The 13807-nt window shown below is 45.9% G+C and overlaps 1 protein-coding gene across 3 annotated transcripts in view; it reads left to right on the top strand.

Moving 5' to 3' along the window:
- UNC13B (unc-13 homolog B) overlaps positions 1-13807 on the top strand; it is a 190335-nt gene that overhangs the window by 169819 nt on the left and 6709 nt on the right. For 2 of the 3 annotated variants that reach the window (XM_041004543.1, XM_041004544.1), the window contains 12 exons: positions 78-241; positions 1155-1305; positions 2667-2735; positions 4074-4163; positions 4492-4620; positions 5864-5991; positions 6613-6698; positions 12153-12279; positions 12490-12586; positions 12736-12879; positions 13133-13210; positions 13706-13783. In XM_041004543.1, coding sequence (XP_040860477.1) covers positions 78-241; positions 1155-1305; positions 2667-2735; positions 4074-4163; positions 4492-4620; positions 5864-5991; positions 6613-6698; positions 12153-12279; positions 12490-12586; positions 12736-12879; positions 13133-13210; positions 13706-13783 — 1341 coding nt within the window. The remainder of the gene's footprint in view (positions 1-77; positions 242-1154; positions 1306-2666; positions 2736-4073; positions 4164-4491; positions 4621-5863; positions 5992-6612; positions 6699-12152; positions 12280-12489; positions 12587-12735; positions 12880-13132; positions 13211-13705; positions 13784-13807) is intronic. The other variant, XM_041004545.1, reaches the window with a different exon arrangement.

The following is a 13807-nucleotide window of genomic DNA, read 5'->3' as shown; positions in this document are numbered from 1 at the left end:
TCAACTTTCCCACCAGGTTTTGTTTTAGTGTGATGGTGTGTTTAACCTTTTCCTCCCTCTGCCCTGTCTCCTTGCAGAACCTTTTCCATCACCTCACAGATATCCAGGGCAGTGGAGGAGTCCGGATCCCGGAGGCTCGAGGGGATGATGCCTGGAAGGTGTACTTCGATGAGACAGCCCAGGAAATTGTGGATGAATTTGCGATGCGCTATGGCATCGAATCCATATATCAGGCCATGACGTGAGGCTCCCTTGGGACTCTGGGGAGGGGCTACTTGTCTTTGGGGCACATTGATGTGATGGGCAGGTCTTTGTGGAGTCGTAAGCCATGCTTCCTTACTTTCTTCTTTGTACTGGGTGTAGATCTATTCCCCCAAGACAAAGAAGATACATGTAGCAAGGGACTGTGTTAGTAACTCAGGAAGAAGGCTATCTGTCTATCCCAGAGTTCAGGAGTAGGGGAGGAGGTGGACATGGAGGGAATGTAAGGACAAACTGCTCAGGCCTGAGTACGCAGGGCATATGTGCTCACATGCATGTGTGTGACCAGACAAGCTAACTCAGACTGGTCTATGATCAGAGAGGACACTAAACTGTAAGGAATTGATGATATTTGTATACCAGGAATTCTGACTTCTTTGAGAAGTGGAGTGGCTTATCTTGGATGAGCCCTCCCCTAGAGCTGTTTATGGGAAGCAGCCCTGGGTAAGCAGATGGTAGAGGTTACCCTGGTTGTGCTTCAGTTAGTCTACAAACTGCTTTTTTTCATTTTTATTTTTCTCAGAGATTTCTTATATGTAAGGAAGACCATCAGAGACAGAGACAGAAATGAAGAAAGAACTTTCAAACACGGACTCACTCTGCAGTAGCCAGAGCTGAGCTAGATCAGGCCTAGAACCCACCAGGTCTCCTGGGTGGGTGACAAGAATTCACATACTTTGGTCATCATCCTAGGCACACTAGCAGGAAGCTGGATTGGAAGTTCAGAATAGCCAGGACTCCAGTTAGGCACTTGCAGTATGGAATGTGGGCATCTTAGATGGTGGCATTACTGCACTATACCACAATGTCCATCCCACCTCTTTTTGAGTTTCTGTTTGACCTTTGCTTCCTGCCCTGAGGGTCTTAGATGCTGAAGATGCTGTGTTTTTTAGGCACTTTGCGTGTTTGTCATCTAAGTACATGTGTCCTGGTGTGCCGGCAGTGATGAGCACCTTACTGGCCAACATAAATGCCTACTATGCCCACACAACCGCTTCGACCAATGTCTCCGCGTCTGACCGCTTTGCAGCCTCTAATTTTGGGGTGAGTGTGACGTAAGAGCATATGTATTTGTTATCAGTAGTTTGATTTTTCTTTATATGGAGTTTATTGTTATGGTAGAAATTCAGGTAGTTGCCACCTTGCTAGATGGACCTTTATCTTTTTCCTTGTAAATGGATTGACAGGCTGCAAGACTAATTTGACATAAGTGAGCTGGAGAATTTGTGATCTTTACAGGCAGGGAGCTGGATGGGAAGCGGGGCCACTGGAATTAGAGAGCTGGAGAATTTGTAAACTCATGTTTAGAGAGGGAAGTGCCAGCTGGGTTAAGGGCATAACCTCTGTGGGTCAGCAACTTGATCGAGTCATCGTGCTCAGTTCTTCAGATCCATAAACAATCTTTCTTAAAACCATACAGTCTTTCTGTGGCAGATTTGTTGTGTAAGTTCATGTGGGACCTATGTCTAAGTGAGGATGCCAGGGGTACCTGAACCCGTCTTTCTTCTATCCAGAGTATGCTCTTTTGGTGTTAAGTACCTGAGAGTCCAATCATCACTCAGAATTTCATCTGATATAAATTCAATGCAAACTGGATGAACTATTTTTGACCCACCACAAAGGTTACCTTTCTAGTGATAAAATTATCAACAACCCCGTAATCCACTGAGCCTTTGATCCCTGTCTTCTGTGACCAATTACTTTTTTTTTGTTGTAGAGTGTTTCTGTAACTGAATGAGTGTAATTGATTAAACCAGTTAAATCATCTTATCCCGTTAAGTATTAACTTAATATCCAACTATATAATCAGTGCCAACAACATACTGATACCTGACTCCAGAGCTAATCATACTTCTTCATGGAAAGTGTATTACATGTATTTTTAAAAGTATAGATTAAAATCATACATGAAGGGAAATTAGGTAGGATATGGTTTAAAGAGAGACCCCTTCATGCCTTCCTAGTCGTTGTCCAGATTCTTCTTTTCATCATAGTTATGTTACTGTTATGAGCTACACCAACATAAATCAAAAGACCTCCGATCCAGGAACAAACTGGAGAACATGTTAGGGTTTCCTTTTATCTGAGATGAGTTACAGTCCCAAAGAGATCAAAATGCACTTGTCATGACCTATGGTTCTGTGTGTTGAAAGAGAGATTTCCCTTCTCAGGGCCCTGGCTTTCCCCTGGTTAGGATGAGGCTTCCTCCTGTGGGACAGAGGTGCTAAGCCAGGGCACTGCACCATGTGTCCGTGTTTGCTTTGCATTGTTGTTCTCCCCATGGACAGGGACAGGGTAGGTTGTGTCACCAATCAGTTTTCTCCTTCCTACATTCACTACTCTCTCTGCTGTACTCCAGGATGATTCAGAGCAGCTTATTTCCATTATTCATTTCTCCCCCTCAGAAAGAGAGATTTGTGAAACTTCTGGACCAGCTCCACAACTCACTGAGGATTGACCTCTCTACATACAGGGTAGGTGAGGCCATGGCTGTGAGCGGGATGATAGGTGATACCGAGCTCAGAACAGCAGTGACCATGAAGATCCGAGATGGGGACGACTGGTCTGTGCCATCCCATTCATCCAAGTTGATAATGCCACTAATGTCTGATTCTTGCAGCTCCAGTATGTGAATAGCCAGTATAGCTCAATTTGAATACACAGTTGGCTTTCCATCCCACTCACCATTCCACCGAACTTGGATGACATTCTCATTAGGCATTTCCTGAGAATTCCTGAGAAAATTTCTTCCAGAAATGCCCTTTTTAAAATGAGATACACAATTACATTTCCTTTATGTATTTTTCCATAATTTCCTCATTTTCTGGGGAAGTATGAAAATCTGGGTAGAGGAAGAGAGTAATTTGACTTGGGCAGGTTGTTTGTATCAGAGATTGCATTCAGTCCTTTGGAGGAAGGAAATTAATGGAGTAGGTGTGGAAGGGGGTGAGAGGGAAGGGTACCTGGGATGAGACAAGACAAGGAAAAGGGCAGTTTCTCAGTTTCTCCTGAGTTAGATCTTTGTAAAATGCCTTTTTTACTTCCTTAAAATGTTGTAAATTTCCAGAACCGACAGCAGGCACATACTTACAAGTGAGTACAAAAGCAGCCTCAGAGTTGAAAAGAAGTAAGATTTTAATGAACCATACCTCCAGTGCCCTCCATTTGCATGAATAATGGATAGTTTACTGTATATCTTCTATTTGGCATATAAGTAGTCATTGACAGATGCAAACCACTGACCTTGAAATTGGAGTGTGGGGAGCATCTCCTTTCAGCTCTCCATGGTTGTTTCCTCTGGAAGCTCATTCCACAGAGAGTCCAATTAGGTACATGGAACATTCCTAAGGAACTTCCGAAAGCAGTTCTGCTCAGAGCTCTGCCATCTACTGGCTCCAGAGCAGAAGAGCCGGACGCTGAGTGTTTAGGCCTCAGTTTGTCTGTAGTATGGCTCCACTTATGTTCCAGGATATACAGGTAGATTTTAATCTTTGAAAACTCACTGTTTGGGTATAAGAATCCTTATCCAAGAAAAGTTTGTGTGTCTGTTTATTCATTTGTACCAATGCTTACACAGTGCATGAGAAATATGGTTGGAGGGAGGATATGTTGCTCCATGGGCAGTGGAATAGTAACCCCCTTTTGTCAGTAAACAAGAGGGAGACCTGTAACACTGCCTCTTTTTTTTTTTTTTCCCAGCTCAGCAAGTAGCAAAAATCCCAGCAACAGGGGAGCTTGATTTCATTACTTTGAGCCAGGAATTTTTTTCATATTCTTCTGTTCCTTTCTTACATGTGCTTGATCTACAATAGAACAATTTCCCGGCTGGGAGCCCCGAGCGACTTCAGGACTTAAAGTCCACAGTGGATTTGCTGACCAGCATTACTTTCTTCAGAATGAAGGTAAAGGGTAGACTGGGTTGCATTGTGCTGGGCTGGGCCTTGACCACAGGACCTGGAGGATGAGGGTCACTGAGCAGAATATGATGCTACAGGATTCATGACCTCAAGCTTGCGTTTCAGTTCAGCTGTTCCTTGGGTTACTTAGGAAAGAGGGTACATAGGCCACAGATCAGGGAGGATAGGCTCATCAGTGACCTTGCTGATTTCATGCTAGGGCCAGATCCCAGGACTTCCAGAGAAGTCTAGAATAAGGTTTCCTGGATTGCTAAGAGGCTAGCCCACCTAATTTAGCAGAACCCTCAGCTCATATTTTTGCTCTAATTTTCAGGTACAAGAATTGCAGAGCCCTCCAAGAGCCAGCCAGGTGGTAAGGGATTGTGTGAAGGCCTGCTTGAACTCTACATACGAATATATCTTCAACAACTGTCATGACCTATACAGCCACCAGTACCAGCTGGTAAGAGGTTTGGATCAGATAGACTAGTTGTCAGTGACTCTCTGGAGCCTCGGCTTTCCTTTGCTCTTGTCTAGCAGTGGAAAGGAACTCAGGAAGAGTCTTTGATATTCTTGAGGGTAAGTGGTGGAGCAGTCATTTATTGCTAGAGAGGAGCCCTTAGATAAAATGTGACATCAGAGCTGAACAGAAATGCAATAGTACACTTGACTTTGGTGCTGAAAAAAGTAAACCAAATTTTAACACAGTTCACAGGTTGAATAGGTGAGTTCTTCACCCATCTCAGTTTTAATTTCTTACCCCTCTCAAGTTGTTCTGACCCCTGTATGTTCTGGATTGCCTTTTTCTGAAATCTGTAACTGTCTTTCTGAGCCACTGGCTCTTGGACAGGCAACTCTTCACTCTGATCCATTCTGTTTGCATGGTTGTCTTAGGTATATTCATCGGGGGACTAGGAATGCTTACCCTGTCCTGCTGTGAGGTTAAGATGCTTCTGCTGTTTTTGGCATTCCAACTCAGTACCCAGAAGTTTAGTACACTTTTCCAGAATCTTTCAATAGGATACTTTTTTTTTTTTTTTTTTTTTTTACCACCACCGCTTACTCCTTATTTCAAAGACAGGGCTTCCCTTTTCAGCCCAGTTTCTGATATATAATGTCTGCCTTAGTACTGTCTTATTGACCATATATTTGCAAGAAAATCCACTTGCAAAGTAGATTTCTGTCAGTCCAACAAATATGTGTTGAGTGTTCGTTCTAGGCTATACCTAAGAAGCAGCAGAGTGCTCTTTCCTCATTGACTTCCTAGTTTTGTGAGCAAATATACAAGCGTCCTTCAAAAAGTTCAAAGAAATGTATGTTATGGAAAATCTATGTATGGATTTCCAAATTCTTTTTTGCCAAAATAAGTTCATCTTTTAATTCTGTTTTCCACAAACTTTTTGAAATTCCTTCATGTAACTTTCAAAGTTGTCTGTAGTCACCTAATCATAACAACGGAGAAATGACAGTGGCCACCTGAAGTTCTCCTGGGCTGACTGAGCTTGTCAGAACAGTGCCTGGGAGCTGGGAAGGGAAATTCTCGAGGGCTGGGTTCTTCATGTCCAAGAATCTCCTGTCACAGAACAGGACCAGTCTTGTAGAGACTAGGAGTCGAAGGGTCCTTTAGAGCCTAGAGGAGAAAGATTTGAGACACACCTGGTTCTACCGTGACTCTCCTTCTCTTCCACTGTCTCCCTTGCAACAAGAAGCAGGAGCTCCCTCCAGAGGAACAAGGCCCCAGCATCCGGAACCTGGATTTCTGGCCCAAACTGATCACACTCATTGTGTCCATCATAGAGGAAGATAAGAACTCCTACACACCTGTTCTTAACCAGTAAGTATTATGCTGCCTAGCCCCGTCTTGTCGGTAATTGGTCCGTCCATCTAACAGTCTCTTTCCTATCTCTGTATGTTTGCAGTGCCACCTCTTCCTCCTGTCCGTCCGTCTGTCCTTCTCTCCCTTGTATCTGTCGGGGTAAACTGTTTCTGGAGACAGGTGTGGAAACATACTGGGGAGTAGGGGCTTGCCCAGCTGAACCAGCCTCCCTGAGAGGCTTTGGGGCCTGTGGCTATCACGGGAGCTCCAGGCCAGAGACCACGTGTCTGTGTGTCATCCATCCGCTGAAATTGCCTTTTCAACAGACCACAGCCCTGTCCTTTCTCATCTAGCGTATACAGCTTGGGCTTGTGTTCCAGCTTCACCCCTTTTCCTTTGGGCCTCAGTTTTCTGGCTCATGGGCTTCCTCTCCCACTTTTTTTTTTGGGGGGGCCCACTTTTCTTTGCCGGGGGAGGTCCTCCCATTATCCTGCCATTGTCCCCTGGGCCCCTTTTCTCCAGATTGAACCTAGACCTGTTCAGTATGATTTTTCAAAACCTAAGCACCTTTGTCTTGGAATGAAGCAAACCAAATGGCTCTTGTGGTGTTCTCTGACTGTGACTTCTCCTTTCATCCAGGTTTCCTCAGGAGTTGAATGTGGGGAAAGTCAGCGCAGAAGTGATGTGGCATCTTTTTGCCCAAGACATGAAATATGCATTGGAGGGTAAGGTTCTCCCCCAAGACAGTGGGCTTCTAGCCCCAGCACTTTGTTTGCTCTCTCTTTCCTCTCCCAGACAACTGCAAGTTCTAGGCAGATGGTTGTACTGAGTCACCAAAGATTGTAGAGCTCTGGCAGGAAGCAGCCCACAGGAGGCCTGGGGTGGGCAATTTTGCAACCCAAGGAAATAATGGAAATGGCTGCATGCACCTTGGTTAGTCTTTCCAGCTTTATAGCCAATGCCTGTTGGGGATTTCCTCAGCCCAAGATCCACTCTTCCCATGATGGGTGTCCTTAGGTGGCTCATATCCTGGAGAATGATTTTGTGAAACACTTTCTCTATAGTTTTAAAGAACCAGAGAACCTTACATATACAGAGAAAGTTATTTTGACTTTAGGGAAATTCCTAATCTGGCTTTCCTTGAACATTGCTCTGGATTAGTGTGGCAGAGCCAGTAAAATACTTCATCTCTCACTTCTACTACTAGAGTAGGCCGCAGACACAGTATGCATCATGCTGATTCAGCATGCTGTTTTCATTGCTCTCCTTGGTCTGCAAAGATACATTCACTGTGTGTATCAGACCATCCCATCAGTATCATTGTGTCCTTTCTGTCTGTTTACATATGTTAGCCTGTGAAACCCGGTCTGGAAGGGAAATTGTGTGGGACAAGGGCTAAGCAGTGTCTGTCAGCTGGGTGGAGTGGCAGACAAATTGTGTAGCCCTCATACCCTTAGATGTCTGACATTTCTAATCAGTGAATCTTGAGGTTTGAAGCAGCTATTTAAGAGATGTGCATTCCTGTTGAGGTAGCTATAGGCTGCACCTGTGCATTCTGTGATTCAGCCTCAGAGCACTGGCTCTCTCCTGCCCATACTGGGTCAGCTCTAGAGCTGTGTAGCCCAGAGCTTAGCCTGTCAGGCCTGTCTGGAGGTCACCTGCCCATCCCCCCAGACAACACTGAGAATGAGTAGAATATAGTTCCAGAGGGTTTGGAGAGAAAATTAAAACAAACAAACAAACCAAGTCGGAGCACCAGTTAGAGTCCCAGATGGTCTGTCTCTCTCCTTCCTTCCTTCCTTCCTTCCTTCCTTCCTTCCTTCCTTCCTTCCTTCCTTTTTCCTTCCTTCCTTCCTTCCTTCCTTCCTTCCTTCCTTCCTTCCTTCTTTTCTTTTTCTCTCTTTTCTATTTCCCCTTCCCCATCCCTTCCCCAAAACTCCTCCCCTCACCAAATTCCCCTATATTATTACTATTGCATGGCTCTTAATAAACAATCACATGTTCATCATTGCAGGCATGGACAATGGCAGAGAGTCCAGCCTCCCATTGTCAAGATACAGCTAATAGATTCATTAGTGGTCCATCTTTGGCCTGGAAGTAGAGATGCACACTGCACTGCATCATCACATCTGGACATGATAGTCTCTATTACATAGTCACCACACATCCCTCTTAAGGAAAAGCCACAATACAAAATCAACAACAGGAAGAAAAATAGAAATTTACAACACCGTACATTTCTCAAGAGGTTTTGATAGTTTAACAGTCCTGAATTGCTGGCTATCCTGCCACTCCAATCACAATGAAATCTCTCCCGAATCAACTGGCTGCTATAGTCCACCTTAGTATCTCCATCTGCCCAGATCTTCACTGCCAGTGATTGGCTGACATAGTTGATCAATTTGTTCTGTCCTCCATCCTCTGCCATGGTACCAGGTGTCCTCTGGAGGCTCCCATGTACTGTCATATTCTCCATGTACATTTGGATATGCTGTCCTCTGCTCCATCTGAGCCACTGAGGAGGCCCAGCTCTGACACAGAGCTTCCATCCTCTGATTCATTCTCTTCAAATGTCTACAGCGATCAAGACTGAGCCAGGCCAAAGCCAGGAACCCAAGGCTCAACCTACATTTCCCACAGGGATGTCAGAGACACAGATACTGAAGCCATTGTTGGTGCCTCAGCAAGTGCACATTAGCAGGCAGCTGGATCAGAAGCAGAAGAGCCAGGCACTCCAGCGAAGGAGGTGCACATCCCAGATGTCATATTAACTGTTATGCCAGATGTCCATCTCAGTGTGATAAACATTGACAAGCACATTAAAATATGTGCTCCTTTGAAATTGATCCTGCACTCCATTTTCCAAGATTTTTTTTTTTTTTTTTTTGCTATTTTCTAAATGCTGGAGACTCTGATAGATAGAGCCCTTTCAAGATGAATAAGGTAGGGCACTAGTCCTTGAGCAGGTCACAGACCAGTCTGGAAAACAGGCATATTTGTGAGTAATTACATTGGAAAGTTGTATCACAGAAAGAGTCAGCACAGCATGGCACAGGAGAACCATGTAACCTAGACTCAGAGTACCTGGGATGGCCTCCTGGAGGAAGTGGTATGATTGTAAACTCTTTTTTTTTTTTTTTTAAAGATTTATTTTTATTATTTTTTCATTGGAAAGGCGGATATACAGAGAGGAGAGACAGAGAGGAAGATCTTCCGTCCGATGATTCACTCCCCAAGTGAGCGCAACGGGCCGATACTATGCCGATCCGAAGCCAGGAGCCTCTTCTGGGTCGCCCACGCGGGTGCAGGTTCCCAAAGCTTTGGGCTGTCCTCGACTGCTTTCCCAGGCCACAGGCAGGGAGCTGGAAGGGAAGCGGGGCTGCCGGGATTAGAACCGGCGCCCATATGGGATCCCGGGCGTGCAAGGCGAGGACCTTTAACCACTTGCGCCACCGCACCGGGCCTATGATTGTAAACTCTTGAAGAATGATAGGACTAAGCTGACGGGGAAGGAAGGTGATTATGACAAGAAAGGAGACATAGAACATTCCACATAGAGGACAGTATTTGTAAGATTTGGGAATCTAAGGAGAGCTGGAATGGGAGGAGAACTACATGCAGCAGCACGACCAGGATTTCAGACACAGAAAGAGGTGAGAGAGAGAAGGCTGAAGGGGTAGGACATGGTGGTTGTAAACTATAGGCTTTTGGGCTCAAACCGTGTTGGCAACCACTGATGTATGTCAAGCAAGGGATTAACTTGAGCAGATTTATCCTGTAGACTGGCCTCTGGGAGACTGGAATGGAGGCTGTGGTTAGAGTTATGGTAATAAGATGCAGGCAGGCGATAGTGTGGCTAGCAGGATGTGGATAGACTGCAGGGACATTTTAGAGGCGAAATCAGTAGAGGTTGGTGATTTAACTGGACAAGAATGAAGAGGGAGAAGGAAAATGTGAGCATGAAGCTGAGCCCCAGAAAAGAGGGTACGATATGTTGGTATTCTCTGTTAACATCTCAGCTGGAGATGTTAACAATGGTGAGAGATGGGGATCCTACTTAAACTCAGGCCAAAGAGAGATGTTCCATCAAAACCTGTCTGAACCTTATCAACCCCAAACAGGAATCTGGGGGGAGATACAAGCAAACCAGGTAGTTAAAATCATGAATTTGAAAGAATGCTCTTTAGCTAAAGATGAATGGAGAGAGGAAGAGGAAGTCAGCAGCTGGAGACTGGATATGTGCTTATTCAACTTGAAAGACCAACAGCCTAATCAATGAACAAGCAGTATTACTGAAGGACTCTGTGGAATCTGTTAGAGCAGATCAAAGTGAGACCTGTGTTTGGACATCCATGTGTTTTTAGACCACAAGAAGCTAGTGCAGAAAATGGGGTTTAGGACCAGACAGTGGGTTGACAGAGAAAGCAAGGATTATATGTAAACGTGGTAACTTGAAGCCCCTTAGAAGAAAGAGTTAGGAAGCCATACAGTGAGGGCTCAACCCTGCCTACACTTAGAGTATTTTCACGTTTGAGGTTATCAGACTAGTTGAAGGACAGCAGAGCAAGAGGGTTGTGTCTCTGATGTTCTTGACTTCTCCCCTGTCTCTGACTCATTGGTATCTCTGCTCCATCACAAGCTACCACTGTCATTCGTATTCGAAAAGTTCGCTTTCCAGGTGGTAAGAACTTTTGGTTTTGTCCCTTCGCCTGTAGTCTTACTCCTTTCTGTTCCCTTTTCTCTGGCTCACTGCTTTCTAGGAGAGACTGACAAAGCAACCTCAAATTGGGATGATGCTTCCTGCAGTACCAATGAGAGGAAATTCTTGGGACACCCAAAGCCTATTGAGGTTGATCCCCAGGTTTTCATTTCCTCCTTTGAGTATCTGCTGTATTCATTCAGTGATGCTGAGCCTTTTCCTGGAGGAGCATCACCCATAGAGGTCCCAGGGCCATGAACCTTTTCCTTCTCAGTTGCTTAGAACTCCCACTCATTTCCTTGCCTTTACCACTATGCTGTAAGTCAGCACAAAACCCACTTAAATGAATGCTCCAACTGTAAAGGGCAGAGGAAGAGAATCAGTGTACAGCTCCACGTCAGTCATTTCAGTGTGACCTTTGTCATTAATTCCCCAGAAGGTTCTGGAGACTGCTAGATCACCTTTTGTAAGAATAATAAACATCCTGTTTTTTGCAGCATGACAAACCCTGGGCAGTTCTTCTGATGGCGTCTCCACAGTTTATACACTGACTCTATTTGCGTACTTCCCCAAGAGCTCCATTTTGCCTACATGTTCTCTCTGTTCTGAAGCCCTCTAGTTCACCTGAAGATTGCCTTAACATCTGCCTACTCAACTCCTCTTTGTTATCTTGGACCCACTTTAGTGTCTCCTACCCTTATATAGTTGTCATTGACCCATTCATGCTGTGTCCACCTGCTGATCTCTGCCATTTAAGCGTAAGAGAATGGCTCCGCTAGTAGGATTTAGTATTTTTTTTTAAGATTTATTTTTATTATTTTTTCATTGGAAAGGCGGATATACAGAGAGGAGAGACAGAGAGGAAGATCTTCCGTCCCATGATTCACTCCCCAAGTGAGCGCAACGGGCCAATACTATGCCATTCCGAAGCCAGGAGCCTCTTCCGGGTCTCCCACGCGGGTGCAGGTTCCCAAAGCTTTGGGCCGTCCTTGACTGCTTTCCCAGGCCACAGGCAGGGAGCTGGAAGGGAAGCGGGGCTGCCGGGATTAGAACCGGCACCCATATGGGATCCCGGGCGTGCAAGGCGAGGACCTTTAACCACTTGCGCCACCGCGCCAGGCCCCGCTAGTAGGATTTAAAAGGCCCTGGATAAGCCATCATCTCTTCCCACTAAACAGTGTTGGCTCCACAGCACTGTCTCTTCTTCACCAGAGGCCGCTAACCTCACTTTACACTTGCCAAAAGTAGAGCCAGAAGAACTGTAGGCTTGCTCAGCAAGGCTGGCTCAATCCCTTAGGAGAAAGATCTGGATTGGGCCTCTGGAGGATTGTGAAACAGAATGGGAAAATGACCATGAACATCACCATTATTCTAAGACACCCACTAGAGCCATCTGACCAGATCTGCTGCTGTAGGGAAAGCTCAGGGACTGTGGCCTCCACTGCTGAGACCTGACCCAGCCTTCCTCCCTTTCCCCCAGAGCATGAAAAAGATCGGCTGTGTAAGAGTGCTGACTACATGAACCTGCACTTCAAGGTGAAATGGCTGCACAATGAGTATGTGCGGGATCTGCCTGCCCTCCAGGGGCAGGTGCCTGAATATCCAGCGTGAGTCATTCTGTGGGCACCACAGAGGGAAGGAAAAAGGGTCCTCCAGGGTGGGCAGGGTTAGTTTCTTCAATTCAGTTCAGCAAGCCAGTCTTGAGACTGTCCATTCCAGGCACTGCTGTAGGAAGAGGAAAACCCCAGTCTGGTAGAAGCACATGGTATATGCCCCCTCCACTAGCTCCAGCCTTAATTCTCCTGCTGTGGCTACAGGTGGTTTGAGCAATTTGTGCTGCAGTGGCTGGATGAGAATGAGGACGTGTCACTGGAGTTCCTGCATGGGGCCCTGGAACGAGATAAGAAGGATGGGGTAAGCCGGGACCTGGGCTGTATGGGAGCAAGTCAGGAAGACTGTTGATGACCACTGAGTCATCTCTGCTGGCTCGAGCACTTTAGAGCCTGAACAAGCTTAAGAAAGGGTACCAGCTGTGGATGGTGATGCTCTGTGACCCTTCCCAGTTTCAGCAGACATCAGAGCACGCGCTGTTTTCCTGCTCTGTGGTGGATGTCTTCACACAGCTCAACCAGAGCTTTGAGATTATCCGCAAGCTGGAATGCCCAGACCCCAGCATCCTGGCCCACTACATGAGGAGATTTGCAAAGGTGACCATGATCGTCCCTGACCCCTCCCTTATAGTACCACCACACTCACAGCCAAGCTCCAAGCCTGAGCTCAGCCCTCCTCTGCGGTGGCCTTCGGGTAATCCCCATTCACCTTCATGTGTGTCTGAGGCTGAGTGATGCTGCTCTGTGTTCCTCCTCTTGTTATGATTCTGAGATGAGACTGTGGCCTCAGGCAAGATCCTATAGGAAGAGCTAAGGGTTCCTCTCCTTTACCTTCCTCCTCTTTTCCCAGACCATTGGGAAGGTGCTGATGCAGTATGCAGACATCCTATCAAAGGACTTCCCGGCTTACTGCACAAAGGAGAAATTGGTAGGTTCAGGTCCTGCACCCCTTAGAAAAATGAAGTGGAGAACTTTTGAGTCTTTCCTGCATTTATAAGATATTCTTGGAGCTGAGGGTCAAGAAGATGCACCCAATCCCTAATTCCTGCGAAGGCTTTACTTACAATCTAAGCCACAAAATAGCTGACTGAATTCCCCTGAGCCTCCATGTGATTCTTCATTGTCTACTAAGCTGTACCTTTGCTAAGCCTTTTTTTCTTTGTGTTTAGTGAACAAATTAAAATAGAATGTTAGAATACCTTGAGTTACCTGAGTATGCAACACCCAACTGTCAAGCATTTGCTTATCATCTTCCTTCAAAGAGAATTGTGAGAGCTGACTCCAGATCTTAGACTCTAAGGAGTGACCTGTGTGATACGGGAAGGCCTTGTGGCTTTTGAAATAGTGTGAAGGGAGGGACCAGAGGCTAATGGGCCCTATGCTGGAGGGCTCAAGACTCAGTAGCTCCATCTTGTCCTTCAAGCCCTGCATTCTGATGAACAACATGCAACAACTGAGAGTGCAGCTGGAGAAGATGTTTGAGGCCATGGGAGGAAAGGAGGTAGGTCTGAGGGCTTGGGGTCAC

Source organism: Ochotona curzoniae, unplaced genomic scaffold (assembly GCF_017591425.1).
Source record: "Ochotona curzoniae isolate NIBS_2020 unplaced genomic scaffold, NIBS_Ocur_1.0 scaffold_3208, whole genome shotgun sequence".
NCBI lineage: Eukaryota > Metazoa > Chordata > Mammalia > Lagomorpha > Ochotonidae > Ochotona > Ochotona curzoniae.
The sequence above is the reverse complement of the archived record's forward strand: the minus strand, read 5'-3'. Positions and strand labels throughout refer to the sequence as shown.